The sequence below is a fragment of the Miniopterus natalensis genome, chromosome X, assembly GCF_054644295.1.
Source record: "Miniopterus natalensis isolate mMinNat1 chromosome X, mMinNat1.hap1, whole genome shotgun sequence".
NCBI classification, from domain to species: domain Eukaryota; kingdom Metazoa; phylum Chordata; class Mammalia; order Chiroptera; family Miniopteridae; genus Miniopterus; species Miniopterus natalensis.
The window spans coordinates 80,750,986-80,767,437 of record NC_142103.1 but is presented as its reverse complement, the minus strand read 5'-3'; the positions used below and the strand labels follow the sequence as shown (position 1 = coordinate 80,767,437).

Genomic DNA, 16,452 nt, shown 5'->3' with positions numbered 1-16,452 from the left:
TCTTTTATTCAGTTTAGGTTCAGTCACCTAGCAGAATTATTGACACATTGTTAAGTGCACACAGTATGCTCTTGTTAAATGAATGAATTAATATCTATTCTTTTCTATTACCTGATAAAAGTTGAGAAATGTGTTATTTTAAGATGTCAGTAAGATCTGTCATTGTTTCACTTGTAGTTAAAATATAATTATGATAGCCTGGCAGGTGAGGCTTAGTGGGTTGAGTGTGGCCCATGTACCAAGAGGTCACCGGTTACATGCCCAATCAGGGCACATGCCCGGGTTGCGGGCTTGATCCCCAGTAGGGGCCGTGCAGGAGGCAGCTGATCCATGTTCAATGTTTCTCTCCCTTTCTCAAATCAGTAAAAATGTATTTGAAAAATATATAAATAATTGTGATAAATGGATGATTTCATATGTATACAGATAGATTGCATTTCAGAATAAAATCTATGTGGATCTAATTTCTAATTTTTTATGTTTTTCCAAGATTTTTATTGAAGGATGGCCAACTGTGGCTATGTGCTCCTCAGGCAAAACAAATATGGAAGTGCTTAGCAGAGAATGCAGTTTATCTTTGTGATCGTGAAGCCTGTTTTAAGTGGTATTCCAAGTTGATGGGGGATGAGCCAGACTTGGATCCTGATATTAATAAGGACTTCTTTGAAAGTAACGTGCTTCAGCTGGATCCTTCCCTATTAACTGAAAATGGGATGAAATGTTTTGAGCGATTCTTCAAAGCTGTGAATTGTCGAGAAGGAAAACTAGTAGCAAAAAGGAGAGCATATATGATGGATGATTTGGAGTTAATAGGTTTAGACTACCTTTGGAGGGTAAGTGAAAAGTAGGGACTTATAAACATTGTATATGATACAGTTTTTCAAATAGGTAAGGAATCACAGTTTTGCATATAAATTATATGTATGCTGCTTTGATGCCAGTCCCAGGAGGCAGTGATAGTTCATCCTTATGTTATTGTCATGTCATTTGTCTCTGGGTTTTTCCTCTCTTTCCCTTCTCTTTCCCCTCCTGCCTTTTGTCTAGGCTTAGAATCTGTCTGTCCCAGACGTGTGTAGAAAGTGCATTAACCAAACCTTTCATGCCACCCCAAGGAAGTTACTGTTCTTCCCTTTTTTGTTCAGTTGTAGATCTTTATCTGCTGACACTGTTTAACTTACGATGTTTTTAAATATTTGAGGAAGTAAAATACTATCTATTTAAGGTTATCTTTCCGCCTTTGTAGTATTTATATATTTACTTTTCATTGATGTTATTGACATAACATATTAGTTTCAGGTATATAATATAATGATTCTATATGTATATATTGCAAAATGATCACCACGTTAAGTCTATTTAACATTCATCACTACACATGGTTACTTTTTTTTTCTTGTGGTAAGAACTCTTTAAGATTTACTTTCTTAGCAACTTTCAAATATGTAATACAGTATTATTAACTATTGTCACCACGCTGTACATTGTATCTCCAGGACTTATTTTATCACTAGAAACTTAAACCTTTTGACAACCTTCACCCTTTTCACCCACCTCTGGTAGCCACCAATCTGTTTTCTATATCTAGTGGATTTGGTTTTCAGTGTGTTTTTTTGTTTTGTTTGTTTGTTTGTTTTCGATTCCACATATAAGTGACATAACATGGCATTTGTCTTTCTCCAACTGACTTATTTCACTCAGCATAATACCCTCAAGGTTTGTCCATGTTGTCACAATGTGGTGTTAATTTATTATTCCTGACTTTAAAAACCTGACCTGTTCACAAGTTTATATATATATATATTATATTTGGATATGAAATATTTTTCTGCAAACTGTAAATAGCCTAAAATCTTTACTGTGCTATTTTATTGTTCAGACTTTTTAATTAAATAAGGGGTTTTCAACATTTTAAAATAAGTTTTTTCAATTACAATTGACTTAAGTTTTCAACATTTTTGAACAGCAGAAACCCTTTTTTAAATTAAAAATTTACACACCTACTCCGAAATGTGAAACTAGTTGAAGTGAGAACGGAAAGCCTGTTCTCTTTTTCTACTCAGCCTCCTTGTGCTGCTCCACCTTTCTCCTCCCCGAGCTTTATAGGGGTCAGCCCTAAAACACTTCCTCGAAGTCCTAGAGTTCTGCATAATTTACATACCAGTGATATAATTAGATGAGTGATAAAGATCTGTAGAAGTTAGGTCAGTAGCCCTTTATGTTAACCTATTTCAAGTAATCTTTTATTTCCTTTTAACTAATTTGAATTCCTTCTTTAATGTCTCACAACTTGATTACTACTGTGTTGAGTTGCAGTGTTAAATAATATTAGAAACGGACTTATGGAACAGGAAACAAACTGCTGGTTACTAGAGTGGGGAGGGGTTGGGGCAGGTGAAATAGGTAAAGGGAGGGAATTAAGAGGCGCAAACTTCCAGTTTTAAATAAGTCATAGGGACTTAATATACAGCACAGGGAATATAGTCAGTATTGTAATAACTTTGGTGACAGATGGTAACTAGACTTATGGGGGTCATTTTGTAATGTATATAAATAATGGATCTCACTATAATGTACACCCGAAACTAATAGTATAGTATATGTTAATTTAAAATGATACTACTGATTAAAATGAATTATATCTTTGTGTGTCCTCCATTCTTAAACAAATTTCTTTATTCAAAGACTTGAGTTTTGTATTATTTCTTTTGGTCTGTTTTCTCATTTAATTTTACTTGGTTTTCTTGATTTTTCAAAGTAGATGTATTCTGAAAATATTGACTACTAGATTAAAAATAACCAAGGGTGTGTTTTGAATTGAAATGGCCAACTAAGATATTTCTTGGAAGGTATTTACGTTTGAATCTTTTTTAACCCAGGTCGTGATTCAGAGTAATGATGATATTGCCAGCAGAGCTATAGATCTCCTTAAAGAGATATATACAAACCTTGGTCCAAGGCTACAGGTCAATCAGGTGAGGATTGACATACATTAAAACTTACACAAATGAAAACTCTGATTGAAGAACTCTTTTGCTTTAAAGAATTTTTCTTTAATTCAGAATTAACTAGGAATTCTTTTGTTCCAACTCTTATTATAAATATACCTAAAATACTTAGTACATATTTCTCTTGTACAAAATGCTGTCTAAATGAATCTTATCCTAATATTATCTTGTAGTGATGATTTTGAGTATAATTATGGCAAGAGATTTTGACTAAATTTCTTTTTATTTTAACACCTAATCCTGAAGTTTATTTTTTGAGTATCTAGTTTATACTTATATAACTCTAGCTTCCTTTGACAACACATAGTATATTTTATTATCAGTATAGACTCTTTGGTTAAATATGATCATGATTAATTGAGTGCTACCCTTAAATTAGTTGTTGCCATCTTTAATTGAAGTAACGTTTTATATATACATTTAATTTTTACATTTCAAAGCAACTTGAACTGTCATATTTGGCCCATTTGTAGGTGGTGATCCATGAAGACTTTATCCAGTCTTGCTTTGATCGTTTGAAAGCTTCCTATGACACATTGTGCGTTTTGGATGGTGACAAAGACAGTATTAACTGTGCAAGACAAGAAGCTGTTCGCATGGTTCGAGTATTAACTGTGTTGAGGGAGTATATAAATGAATGTGACAGCGATTATCATGAGGAAAGAACAATTCTGCCTATGTCAAGGTTTGTGAATAACTGCTAGTGCTATTTCTTAATTACTTGCTATTTTCCTAGCCATTTGATTTTTTTTAAAGCGATGTACCAGCCCTGGCCGGTGCGGCCAAGTTGGTTGAGTGTTGTCTGTGCACCAAAAGGTCAACGGTTCATTCCCTGTCAGGGCACATGCCCGGGTTGTGGATTCAGTCCCCTGGTAGGGTGCATGCAGGAGGCAGCTTAACCGATCAATGTTCCTCCCTCTCCCTTCTCTAACTAAAATCAATAAAACCTTTTTTTTTTTTTTTTTTTTAATTATGTACCAAAAGAAAGAGAGAATTTTTCATTTTTGAAAGTGTTGGTGTCTTGCCCGTGAACGTTATTTGCATCTTTAGAATCTTTTTTTAATAGACCTGTTTTTGTTTTCCAGGATCTGTTTTTTGTTTTGTTTTAGGGTTTTTGGTAGAGCGTTCTCATTAAGTCGCGTTTCCTCTTTGTTTGTTTTTCACGTTTCCTCTTTGTTTGTTTTTGCCAATGACTTATTGCCTGGTAAGTGTTGCAGGCATATCTTGCAATTGAAGTGTTTTGATGCCATTCATTTACATTGTTAAAAATAATAGCATAGTAGGATTGGAGAGTAATTGGAAAGAACTTTTAAAAGCTGCTTTGACAGAGAGCCAGGATAGCAAGAAACATTTTCAAATGGTCTGCTAACAGTTCTTTTAAGGTCTTACCATTTAGTAATTCAAATAGTATTTATAAGTTAGAGCTGTTTATAAAATGAGTGTCATCAGTATTTATTTTAAAAGATTTCTCCTTGTAAAACAGTTCTTTGTTAATCATGTAATTATTTAAAATTGCTCCTTTTAAATATTTTCATTTATTTATATCTTTATCTGCAACAATATTTATACCAACATAAATATTATTTTGGGGCGTGAATTTTGATATTAAGAATTTTTCAGAAAAAATGAACACCTTAGCATTTTTGTTGATACTCTCAAGATATTAGCATTAAAATAATTGAAGTGTTACTCGTGTCTTTGTGTTAATTTCTTATAAACTAGAGACCTCATTTTCTGCTACAGTACTAAAGAGTAACAATAATGGAATGTATTGCGTTTTGAAGATTATATTTGTAGTTCAAAGGAGCAATACATTTTTTTAAACATTTTAAAAGAAATATATATTTATTGATTTCAGAGAGAGGAAGGGAAGGGGGGTGAGAGAGAGAGAGAGAGAGAGGGAGAAAGAAATATCAATGATGACAGAGTTGTCATTCATCTGCTGTCTCCTTCATGCCCCCGATTGGGGATCGAGCCCACAACCTGGGCATGTGCCCTGAACAGGGATCGAACAGCAATCTCCTGGATCCTAGGTCAGTGCTCAACCGCTGAGCCACGCCCAGCCGGGCAGCAGTACATTTTTATGTTCAAGATCCTAAACTTACTTGGTCTTGTTTAATAAGAAAATATTCAATATTAGATTTTTAGCTTTATTTTCTTTGCAAGAAGATTTAAAAGTCTGCTGAATGTGATGATGTTTTCTTTTTTGTTCCCCCAGAGCTTTTCGTGGTAAACACCTCTCTTTTATAGTTCGCTTTCCAAACCAGGGCAGACAAGTTGATGACTTGGATGTATGGTCTCATACAAATGATACAATCGGTTCTGTACGACGATGCATTCTCAATCGTATTAAAGCCAATGTAGCCCATACAAAAATTGAGCTCTTTGTGGGCGGTGAACTGATAGATCCTGCAGATGATAGAAAGTTGATTGGACAATTAAACTTAAAAGATAAATCGGTAAGTATCCTTAAATACCAGACTTTTGAAGAAAATGAAACCTGAGGCCATTTTTCATTTCAGTAGTCAACATTTCATTCAATAAATGTTATTTGAGCATCTGTTATGTATGAGGCTCTGTATTAGGTGTTGGGATTGTAACACTAAGTTGACAGGCATCAATGTTACCTACAATATAGTAGAGGAAAGGGTTTCTAAAAACAAAACTAATTGAATGGTTACATTAGCCAATACTCATAAGTTATATTTCTAAAAGTATCGCCTGTGGGTTTTTGTTTTTGTTGGTGTGTTACTGCTGTTTTGTGTATTTTTCCTTGTCTTTAATACTAACGTAGTACATCATTTTCAGTTAATTACAGCCAAACTTACACAAATAAGTTCCAATATGCCTTCAAGTCCTGATAGCTCTTCTGATTCCTCAACCGGATCTCCTGGAAATCATGGTAATCATTACAGTGATGGTCCCAATCCAGAAGTGGAAAGCTGTTTGCCCGGTGTGGTGAGTAGATAGTTCTGCATTACTATATGCAAGGCATTGTGCTAGCTTCTTTGAGAATAAAGAGGTATATTGAATGTTTTTTTTCCTTGAGCTTGGAAGTTAATGTGGCAAAATAACAAATTAACTATACAGTTAACCATCAACTTCAGAGTGGATCCATCTGAAAGGTGATTGTAACTTGTTTGATATTTAAAACATTTCCCTATAGATAAAGTTAATTTGTTGTACAGCTTAATTATAACTATTGAATATAAGTTTAGAAATATACTACTGTATTTTATATTTGTACTACAATAGTGAATCCTTCCTTCAGAACTGTTTCTATAGGAAAATATCTGCACTTTTTGATTGTCCGTAACAGAACTTTTATCTAAAGAACCAGTGACTCTTCCCTCCCTTATCCTCTCCTCTGCCCCTCCCCACAACAATTTTAATGGCTACAATAACAGCCACTTCAGTATAAGAAGGATTTGCTCCCTACAATTGGCTTAGGAATTTAATTATTAGTGGGCATGGCGCCCTTTTATATGTAGAGCCTTAACTTGCACGTATGAGAGAAATAGTTTAACAAAATAGTAAAAAGAACTGTCAGACAGCAATTATTGGAGGTGGCTTGGATAGTGTATTTATTAGTCTGCATCATGCAGGATTTGTAAAGGTAGGAAGAAGGGAAAGGCAGAGTATTTTAAAGAATAGAAATGACATAAGCAAAAGTGTGTCAGTTAACAAACAAATTTATTGGGCTTTTGGGGGGAGGTGTAATTTACAGGTAAATATTTTGTGTATTTTGTATTCTAGATAATGTCACTGCATCCCAGATACATCTCTTTCCTTTGGCAAGTTGCAGACTTAGGTAGCAGCCTAAATATGCCATCTCTTAGAGATGGAGCAAGAGTACTTATGAAACTTATGCCACCAGGTAAGAATTTTTTTGAAAAAAAGTAATAATGTTGATAAAGAACATACTGGCCAATAACAGGATATATTAGCAACTTCTGTTTGTAGATGGAATGCCTTATGGTATAGGCCAGAACAGGAGTTGGCAAATCTACAGCCCACTGCCTGATTTTGCAAATCCTAACAGCAGTGGGTGGTTTTTACATTTTTAAATAGTAAAGAAATAAAGGCTATTTTGCGACTCATGTAAGTTACATGAAATGTAAATTTTGGTGTCCATAAACAAAGTTTTATTGGTGTAAAAACATGCTTATTCATTTATATACTGCCTGTGGCTGCTTTTGTTTTAACACAGCAGAACTCAGTGGTTGTAGCAGAGACCACGTGGCCCACAATGCTTTAAATATTTAGTATCTGTCCTTTTACAGAAAAAATTGCAGGGGCCTGGACTGTATTTTGGGTTATGTCTCATCGATAGCATTGTTCATTTTACCTTTCTTAAAAACAACCACTTTCGATCTGTAGCTTGTATTTTTGTATATGTATATACCATTATATCTGTAAGTAATTTTTGGTACAACTTTGTCGATTTCAGATATCTAATGATTTCTTTATTATGTACATGAAAACTTAACTCTTCAACATTCTCCCAATTTTTGCTTAAGTTCATAGTCAGCATTTATGTTTTCAGGAGTGAAAAGTAGTCTCCTGGATTATGGACTTCTTTTTTTCCTGCATTTAATAATTTTCTCCTTTTCATTTTGAATTTTCTATAAATCTATTGCTTCTTCCTACATATTGTCCAATAACCTCAAAATAAATTTCTGTTATTATGTGTTATCTAATCTGTCAGCTACACCATTGTCCTGGAACTTCCCTTCCTCCTGTCACCTCGTTGTTGTCTACCCTTTTGGGACTTCTTTCTTCAGCTTTCCTATAGTCCTATTTACTGGCTTCTGTCTTAGGCCTTTCTTGAGGTGCTCTCATTCTGCTGCTGAATGCAGCTAAAGCTTCACATTTGATTAGTAGTTTGGGTGTAGAATTCTAGGTTGAAAATTCATTGTCTAGCTAGTAATGTTCCTTTGCCATGTGATCTTTGTCTCTGGCAGTTCTGGTTTTATCATTGAGTTTGGAAATTTGGTTAGGAGATGCCTTGGTCTGTTTTATGGTGGGTACTCGGTGGACTTGGAGATTTCCTAATTTCTGAGAGATTTGTATTCTTTCTTTGCTAATTTTTTTGTCCGCATTTTGCTTTTTGTGTGTCTTTGAAATGTGTGACTGTGGTGTTCAGTCTAGTAAATCTGATTTCCTTACTTTTTCTTTCTCCTTTCATTAATTTTATTTTAGCTTTGGGGTCGTTTCCTTGACTTTTTTCAGCTCTTCTGTTGATTTTTTTTGTCCCCAAGTATTCTAGTATTAAATGTTCAAAGCCTTTCTCCAGGTGATCCTTTTCCACAGGATTTTGTTTTTCATTAACAAATTTCAATGTTTCTGCTCTAATGTATGTGTTTTCCTCTAAAACTTAATGCTTTGCAAAATTATGCACTAAAAATAACAGGTCTTGTGGTATAAGGGAGTTGGGGCAGATCATTCAATCCTATACAACTTGAAAATTTTTTTTTTAAATTTCGAAACATTTACAACTTTACAGAAAAGTTAGAAGTATAATTCGAGAACTTTTTTGGGAACCATTTGAGAGTAAATTGCTGGTTAATTTGCTGGTCTAATGTCCCATTACCCTTAAATACTTTCTTATGTATCCCAAACAAACAAGGAAATTTATATAACCAAAGTAAACCATCTAAACAGAACATTAACATTGATTCATTACTTCTACCATATTAGTAGTTCCCATTCAAGAGTTCTGTAATAATCTGCTTTAGAGCAAAAAGGTTCAATTCACAATCTTAACATTGTGTTTAGTAGACATATCTCCTTTAGTTTCCTTCTGGAAAAGTTCCTCATTCTATCTTTGACCTTAATCACCTTGACACATTTGAAGATCACCGGCCAATTGTTTTAGTGTTCTTCTAGTGCTGCTTGTTTCAGCTAAGCCAGCTATCTTCCATCCCCTTACCTTCAATAATCCCCTGACATCTCTCTAGTGTTCCTTCTTCATCCCCTGTTTATGTGTCCTGTTGAGTTTATGTATTTATATTCTTTTTTTTAGTGGGGTTTGTGGATCTGCTGTTGATCTACAGTTCAGTAATTAGCCCAGATAATTTTTAAAACTGTCTTGCCCAGCCAGGTGTGGCTCAGCGGTTGAGCATCGACCTAGGATCCAGGAGATTGGGGTTCGATTTCCGGTCAGGGCACATGCCCGGGTTTCGGGCTAGGCAGTCGATCAGTGACTCTCTCATCATTGGCGTGTTTCTCTCTCTCTCTCTCACCCTCCTTTCCTCTCTCTGAAATCAATAAAGATATGTTTAAAAAAATAAAACTGTCTTGTACTTCCATTATCTCCTTTGTCTAAAGTAAACACCATGTTGACCTTTGAGTAACAGTTGCTTTATGTATGCTGATTAAACCTTCATGGCATATTTTATTTTTTAAAAAGATTTTTTAAATCCTCACCTGATATGTTGGGGTTTTTTGTTTTGTTTTTGTTTAATGTTTTGTATTGATTGGAAAGGGGGGAAGGGAGAGAGAAACATCAAACCTGCTACCTTTTGGTGTATGGCATGATGCTCTAACCAACTGAGCCACACTGGCCAGGGCCACAACATATTTTAAAACAAATCCTTCTCTGAATCTCTGATCTTTTTTCAAAAAAAAAAATGTTATAATAGACATTTATTTAAAGTAATATATTTGCAACCCAGGTGATTCTAAATTGTACATTGCAGTACTGAAGACAGGTGCATCCACAGATTTCGATTAAATGATTATTTCTCTGCCCAATCTTCTCTTTTCCCCTTTAAATAACCCTTTCAGAGAGAAGAAGGGAAAGAGAGAGATAGAAACATCAATGATGAGAGAGTTGTAATTGATTGGCTGCCTCCTGCACACCCCCTGCTGGGGGTTAAGCCCGAAACCTGGACATATTTGCCCTGTCTGGGAATCGAACCCCGATCTCCTGGATCCTAGGTCAATGCTCAACCACTGAGCCACGCCCAGCCGGGCTGTCCGCATATTTTGTTCACTGCTCTTTCGGTAAGATCTGCTGCCTCATGGACAGGTCCAGTGCTTGCTTAATGCGAAACACCCTGTCATTACACAGGTTCACAAGAAGCCTTCTTATGGCTTCTTTTTACATCGTCATCCACATGTATGGTCTCGCATTAACCTGTTTATTGAATCCTGCAGCATTGTAATATACCCTCCAGCCGCCATCTTGATGCAGGTCTCTTTACAATTTTGACCAGAGATTCCAGAATTCCTGATCTTGTTATTTGATCATAATGCCACCAGGTGGCGAGAGTGAGCTCTTGGCAGGCTGCTCCTTTCATATTTTATATAATCAAAGTATAGTTCCTAGATTTGAAATAGCCAACTTTAAAAAGGCCAGTAATGATTGTATTACAGTAGTTAAATCAGAGACTGTGGACTCAACCGGACTTGAGTTCAAATCCTGATCTGTGAAACTGAGCTTAATATTTAAGTATTTGATATATGGGGAAACCCCTAGTCTATTGACTGGTATTTAATCAGTATTCAATAAATGTTAACTTATTTTCTGTCACTATGATTGCTACACACATGCATACTCACACCCTTTAAGAAAGGAAGCAGGGTCTGGCCGGCGTGGTTCACTGGTTGAGCATCGACCTATGACCAGGAGGTCACGGTTTAATTCCTGGTCAGGGCACATGTCCGGGTTGCGGACTCAATCCCCCATAGGGAGCATGATCAATGACTCTCTCTCACGTCATTGATGTGTGTGTGTGTCGTCGTCCCGTCCGTCCGTCCCTGCCCCCCCCCCCCCCCCCCCCCAAAAAAGCAATAAACAGATACTGGGGGCTGGGGAGGAAGTAGGGGCTCTATGAAAAGGAAATTGTTAAAAATTCTTTCTAGCTGTGTAACATTTGGGTAATCATTTAGTGTTTGGGCACACGCGTGTGTTGTATAGGTAAAGGGAGGGAAACCAAGATGGAATTAGTAGCTTTTTTTCTAGTCATTGACTTTACCTTTGTTTGTTCATGCTGCATCTTTGCCTTAAGTCAGGTGCCTTCATTATGATTTGCTGCTAAATTTAGAACTTCTGCAGTCTTCTGTAGGTAATTTAATCTCTTATAATCTAGACTGTACTCCAGAGTTTCTGTGATCTTATATGCATCAGGAAAACAGACTCTTGCTTGATACCAAGTAGTTAAAATATATACTGCTTTACCTCTTCAGTGCTTCCTTTTTCCCAAGAGTTTGGACTATATAATATATTTTAAAATATGTCAAAGTCTGTTACAATTACTTTGTGTTTGTTAACTCACTTAAATGTCACAACGTCTACTATTTTCATCTGTATTTTAAAGATGGAGAAATGGACACAGAGATTTAGTTACTTAACCAAGGATACATTGCCTAAACTGCAGCTCTGTGATTCAATTGCATGTGGTTGGGCTCCAGAGTTTGTACTGTTAACCTGTTACTGCTGATTATTTTACATACTTTTTTTTTTAATAACTATTTTTAATATGTTTTTCTTAATTTTAGAGACAGAGGAAGGGAGAGGGATAGAGAGATAGAAACATTGATGAAAGGGAAACATCAACAGGGTGCCTCTTGCACATCCACTACTGGGGATCAAGCCCACAACCCCGGCATCTGCCCTGGCTGGGAATCAAACCGGTGACCTGGTTCATGGGTCAGTGCTCAACCACTGAGCCACACCAGCCGGGCTATCCTTTTTAATAATACGTTACTATAACCATATAATTGATTAGGTTTAAAGTATCTTTTTAATAAAAGCCTAGAAAAGAATAAACTAAAATCTTAACTACACCTGGATTATGAGGTTATGGGTGATTTTCTTAGAAGTCACTGCTTCATTTTCTTAGAGCTCTTGTTCCTTTTTTTCTTCTGTTCCCTTTTGCTTCCATCCTTCCCTCAGTGTATTTTTAAGCCAAGCAAGACATTCTTGGATATTAATTGCTTTGTTTTTAGAGAGTAATTTGCTGATATATGTCAGAAGTCTTGGAACTTGCAGTTATTTCTGCCTGTAGGATTTTTTTCTTGATGAAATAATTACAAACTTTTGACTGCTGGGATCTTTAGTGTGTGTAAAAAAAAAGGGGGGGGGACCTAAATGACCAATAATAGAGATAATACTGGTAAAATAACAAGGTCATTTTAGACATCAATTAAAAATAATATGGGGGCCCAGCCGGCGTGGCTCAGCCGTTGAGCATCAACCTATGATCCAGGAGATCTTGGTTCCATACCTGGTCAGGGCACGTGCCCAGGTTTTGGGCTCAGTCCCCAGTAGGGGGTGTGTGGGAGGCAGCCCATCCATGACTCTCTCATCATAGATGTTTCTCTCTCTGTCCCTCTCCCTTAATCTCTCTGAAATCAATAAAGACTTTTTTTAAAATTAATAATAATATAGGGGGGTGAATATTTAATGCCGAGAAGATACAAATATTTTCTTTTAATTATATCTTATGTCATTGTCTTTAGAAGAGGAAAAACTTACTATTTAACACAAATTGAAGATTTCTTTGACAACATTTCCAGGCTATTTCTAGGCCTGTAAAAAGTAACTTATTCTAAGGAAGTTATAGTAATCTTCATTTATCTTTATTCTTCAAAACAGATAAATAAATAAAAAAATAAATCTTATTAAGTGGTGTTTTAATCATAGAACATTTATGTTGGAAATAATTCTATTATCCAAGTACTTTCTAAAAGTAGATTCACTTCTTAAATTTGAGTGGTCACTAGTACTTAATGTATCCTGGGATTTTTTTTATTTTTATTTTTTATATTTTTTTTTTGCATCTTTTGTGCTTACTTTGATGTAAACATTAGGCATGGTTCCCCCCCTTTAATGTTTGCTTTTTAAGGTTCAGTTTCTAGGATACCACTAAGCCTCTTTCACTAAAACAAACTGGTTAATGCATAGTGTCAGGTAGGCTAACAATAGAGTAAGTGGAGGGAAGAGCTTTTCATTTTTTCCTTTTTGTTATTTTCAATAAAAACTACTTCCTTTTGAAGTGTATTCTATTTTTCCAGTCTCCAGTAGCTGGAGAAGGGGGCGGGGAGAGCATGTTGGTTTGAAGTCTGAGTAGGAGGAGACTGCTTCCTTATTATTACTAGTGTTTGGGTTGGCTGTTTACTTAGTTTTTTAAAGCTTTTTTTTAAAATGTATTTATTTAAAAATGTATTTTACTGATTTTAGAGAGAGGAAAGGAGAGAGATAGAAACCATGATGGGAGAGAAACATCGATCGGTTGCCTCCTGCACACCCCCTACTGGGGATAGAGCCCAGAATCTGGGGGTGGGGCCCGGAATCCAGGCATGTGCCCTGACCTCAGGAATCCAACTGTGACCTCCTGGTTCTTGGGTCAGCGCTCAACCACTGAGCCACACTGGCTGGGCTACTTACTTAGTTTTTAATCGATCTAGATCTGGTTATGTCTTGTGAAGTTGGAGCCTATAACTTAACTGAATTAATTACTTCAACTTAAGTGGTCTTTAAAATATCAAAAGTGAAATATTATGAATGCACGAATGATGTTTTGTCTTAAATTGTCTCTTTTTTTTTTACAGATAGCACAACAATAGAAAAATTGAGAGCTATTTGTTTAGACCACGCCAAACTTGGAGAAAGCAGCCTTAGTCCATCTCTTGACTCGCTTTTCTTTGGTCCTTCCGCTTCACAAGTGCTATACCTAACAGAGGTTTGTTTTTTCCTTTTGAATTTATTCCATGTTCTTTAAATTTGACTGTTTTATGGTAATGTGGAGAACATAACATCCTAATGAAATGTTTTTGATATGGTCAAAAGAATTTCTTAGCCATGATAATAGGGAAAATAAATGTTATCTTTTAAAAACCTTTTAATGTAGCCCTTCTCCCCTTTTCTCCAGGTAGTCTATGCCTTGTTAATGCCTGCTGGTGCACCTCTGGCTGAAGACTCCTCTGATTTTCAGTTTCACTTCTTGAAAAGTGGTGGCCTACCCCTAGTCCTGAGTATGCTAACCAGAAATAACTTCCTACCAAATGCAGACATGGAAACTCGAAGGGGTGCCTACCTCAATGCTCTTAAAATAGCCAAACTGTTGCTAACTGCCATTGGGTATGGCCACGTTCGAGCTGTGGCAGAAGCTTTTCAGCCAGGTGTAGAAGGCGTGAATCCTATGACATCGGTAATACAGACTTTCACAAAATCTTTTAATAATAATAATAATAGATGGTAATTTTTAAAGTTCAACTTCACAGCAACTATAAAGTTCAATGTTAAACTGTTCCAGGTTCCTTTCCAGTGATGCGTTATTTTAGGGGGTTTCCATTAAATTTTATTTGTATTAAAAATGCAAATGCTTTTCACTGAAATACTCTTCCTTGAGAGGATAGTTCTGTGCCCCCTTGATCCTGTTTGACTTTCAGTTATTTTAAACCTAAAAAGATCTCCATGTGAATTTCTTATTAACTTGTATTTAGCATATATTAAAGGCACAGGTGGTAATAAAAAGCTGTAATTGATTTAACCTGTTGCCAACTTCTCTTCCTATCTTGACAGTCTTAACCTCCAGTTCTGAGGTTACTCTGACTCTGTCTTGGCCTTGGTGGCATCCTCAATCCACTAGAAGTTCTCAAGACATGCCAGAATTTAATGCTTATTTATTAGAGGTCTAACTATGCATTTAATTCTGACTAAAATTTGAGTTATAGGCATCATAAGTGATGATTTACTAAGTTACTGATAGAAGATAAAAGCTTCAGGAATATAGATATTCTTTTTTAGAAATGGCTTAGGTTTTAATCAGGGAGGTTGGAGTGTTGATTAGATATGTGATACTGTAATGTCACATGTAATGGAGATAATAGCACTTAAAATTGTTTTAGGTGTGGTTAAATTTAAAAGGATAATTTCCCATCACCACCACCACCCCTTTTTTTTTTAAATTAATTGCTGAAATAGAGATGAAATTATATATCCAGGATTTGTCTCAAAATAATCCTGGGGTGGGGAGTGGCTAGAAAGCTGGGGGGGAGGGGGTTACATGAAACAATTTTGGTTCTTCATAATTTTTGATGCCCGGCAATGGGAGTTCTTCATACTCTTCTCCACTTTTGTATATTTTAGAAATTTTTCATTAGTCTTACATCCCCTAAGTCTTGCATTTGTTAGTATTAAAAAAGTGGTTCTTTTTCAGATAAAACACATCCTTATCATGATCCCTGGCACAGGTGCTTAATGAAGTACACAGGAAATAATTACATATTTCCCTCTTGCACTTTTCCCCAAAATTTAATCAGAAAATGTACTATTAAGGATACAAAGGTACATAATAGCTGTACTTAAAGTATAGAGAAGGGGAGTTACAACTTGAAAGACAGAATTGCCTGGTAATAACTACTTAAAGTAATGTTTTTCTTACGGATTTAAAAACTTGATTATACTATTAAGTAAAATACTGGTACATTTCATACACTTGTACTTCTGTTACTGATATTTCTTAATTTTTCTCCTTTTCAAAGAAGAATTTGATCACCAGGAGGAGTGGGAGCAGGGTCTGCCCAGGAGCATGCATGTAAAAGATGTGGAGTAATTTACTAGTCTCTAGATAAGGGTTGCAACCCGTCGGTTCAGTTTATTGCTTGCCCTTATTAGTAGTGGTGAGCCCAGATAGAGACATGAGTTGGGTTGATCTGGAATGGGGGTTTACAGAGGGTTTCTAATGCATAAGAAAAAGAGGAAGCCCCAATTGCTGGCAATGTGAAGTACTTTTTGTGTAAGTCACCACAGGTCTGTAGTATATATGTGGAAAGAGGTAATCCTGAGGGAGTGGCGATGGATGAGGAACAAATGGCTAGGTCTGGTTAAGTATAAATTATTTACTCCAAGTAAAATGGTTACCTTTTTTCAGGTCAACCAAGTTACTCATGATCAAGCAGTGGTGCTACAAAGTGCCCTTCAGAGCATTCCTAATCCTTCATCTGAATGCATGCTTAGAAATGTGTCAATTCGTCTTGCTCAGCAAATATCTGATGAGGTTAGTATTAAACTTTTAAAGCTCTGATATCCTGGAAGGTTTGTGTTTTTTTCCTACTTTCCACCCTCTATTAAAGTTTATAATTCAGTGAATCTTGACAAATGCCTATGTTTGAAACCACCCCCACAATCAAGACACAGAATGTTTCCATCACTCTTTGTGTGTGCCCCTTTGCAGTCTATTCTTTCCTCCACCCCTTGCCCCAGGTAGCCACTAGTCTTTTGTCACTATATACTAGTTTTCATTTTCTAGAATTTTATGCACGTGGCATCAAACTATTTGTTCTTTTATGTCTGGCTTCTTTCACTCAGCATAATGACTGAAAATTGTCTGTACTGTGTGAGCCATTAGTCCATTTCTTTTTATTGCTGAGTAGTATCCCGTGGTGAATATTTCACACTGTGTTTTTCCATATACTTGGTGAAGGACATTTGGAT

General features: G+C 36.0%; 1 protein-coding gene across 4 annotated transcripts in view; it reads left to right on the top strand.

Moving 5' to 3' along the window:
* The window catches only part of USP9X (ubiquitin specific peptidase 9 X-linked), a 112,237-nt gene that overhangs the window by 56,772 nt on the left and 39,013 nt on the right, over positions 1-16,452 (top strand). For all 4 annotated transcript variants that reach the window (XM_087813519.1, XM_087813520.1, XM_087813517.1 and 1 more), the window contains 9 exons: positions 491-833; positions 2,877-2,972; positions 3,479-3,690; positions 5,224-5,464; positions 5,814-5,963; positions 6,762-6,882; positions 13,566-13,696; positions 13,886-14,164; positions 15,890-16,015. In XM_087813519.1, coding sequence (XP_087669645.1) covers positions 491-833; positions 2,877-2,972; positions 3,479-3,690; positions 5,224-5,464; positions 5,814-5,963; positions 6,762-6,882; positions 13,566-13,696; positions 13,886-14,164; positions 15,890-16,015 — 1,699 coding nt within the window. The remainder of the gene's footprint in view (positions 1-490; positions 834-2,876; positions 2,973-3,478; positions 3,691-5,223; positions 5,465-5,813; positions 5,964-6,761; positions 6,883-13,565; positions 13,697-13,885; positions 14,165-15,889; positions 16,016-16,452) is intronic.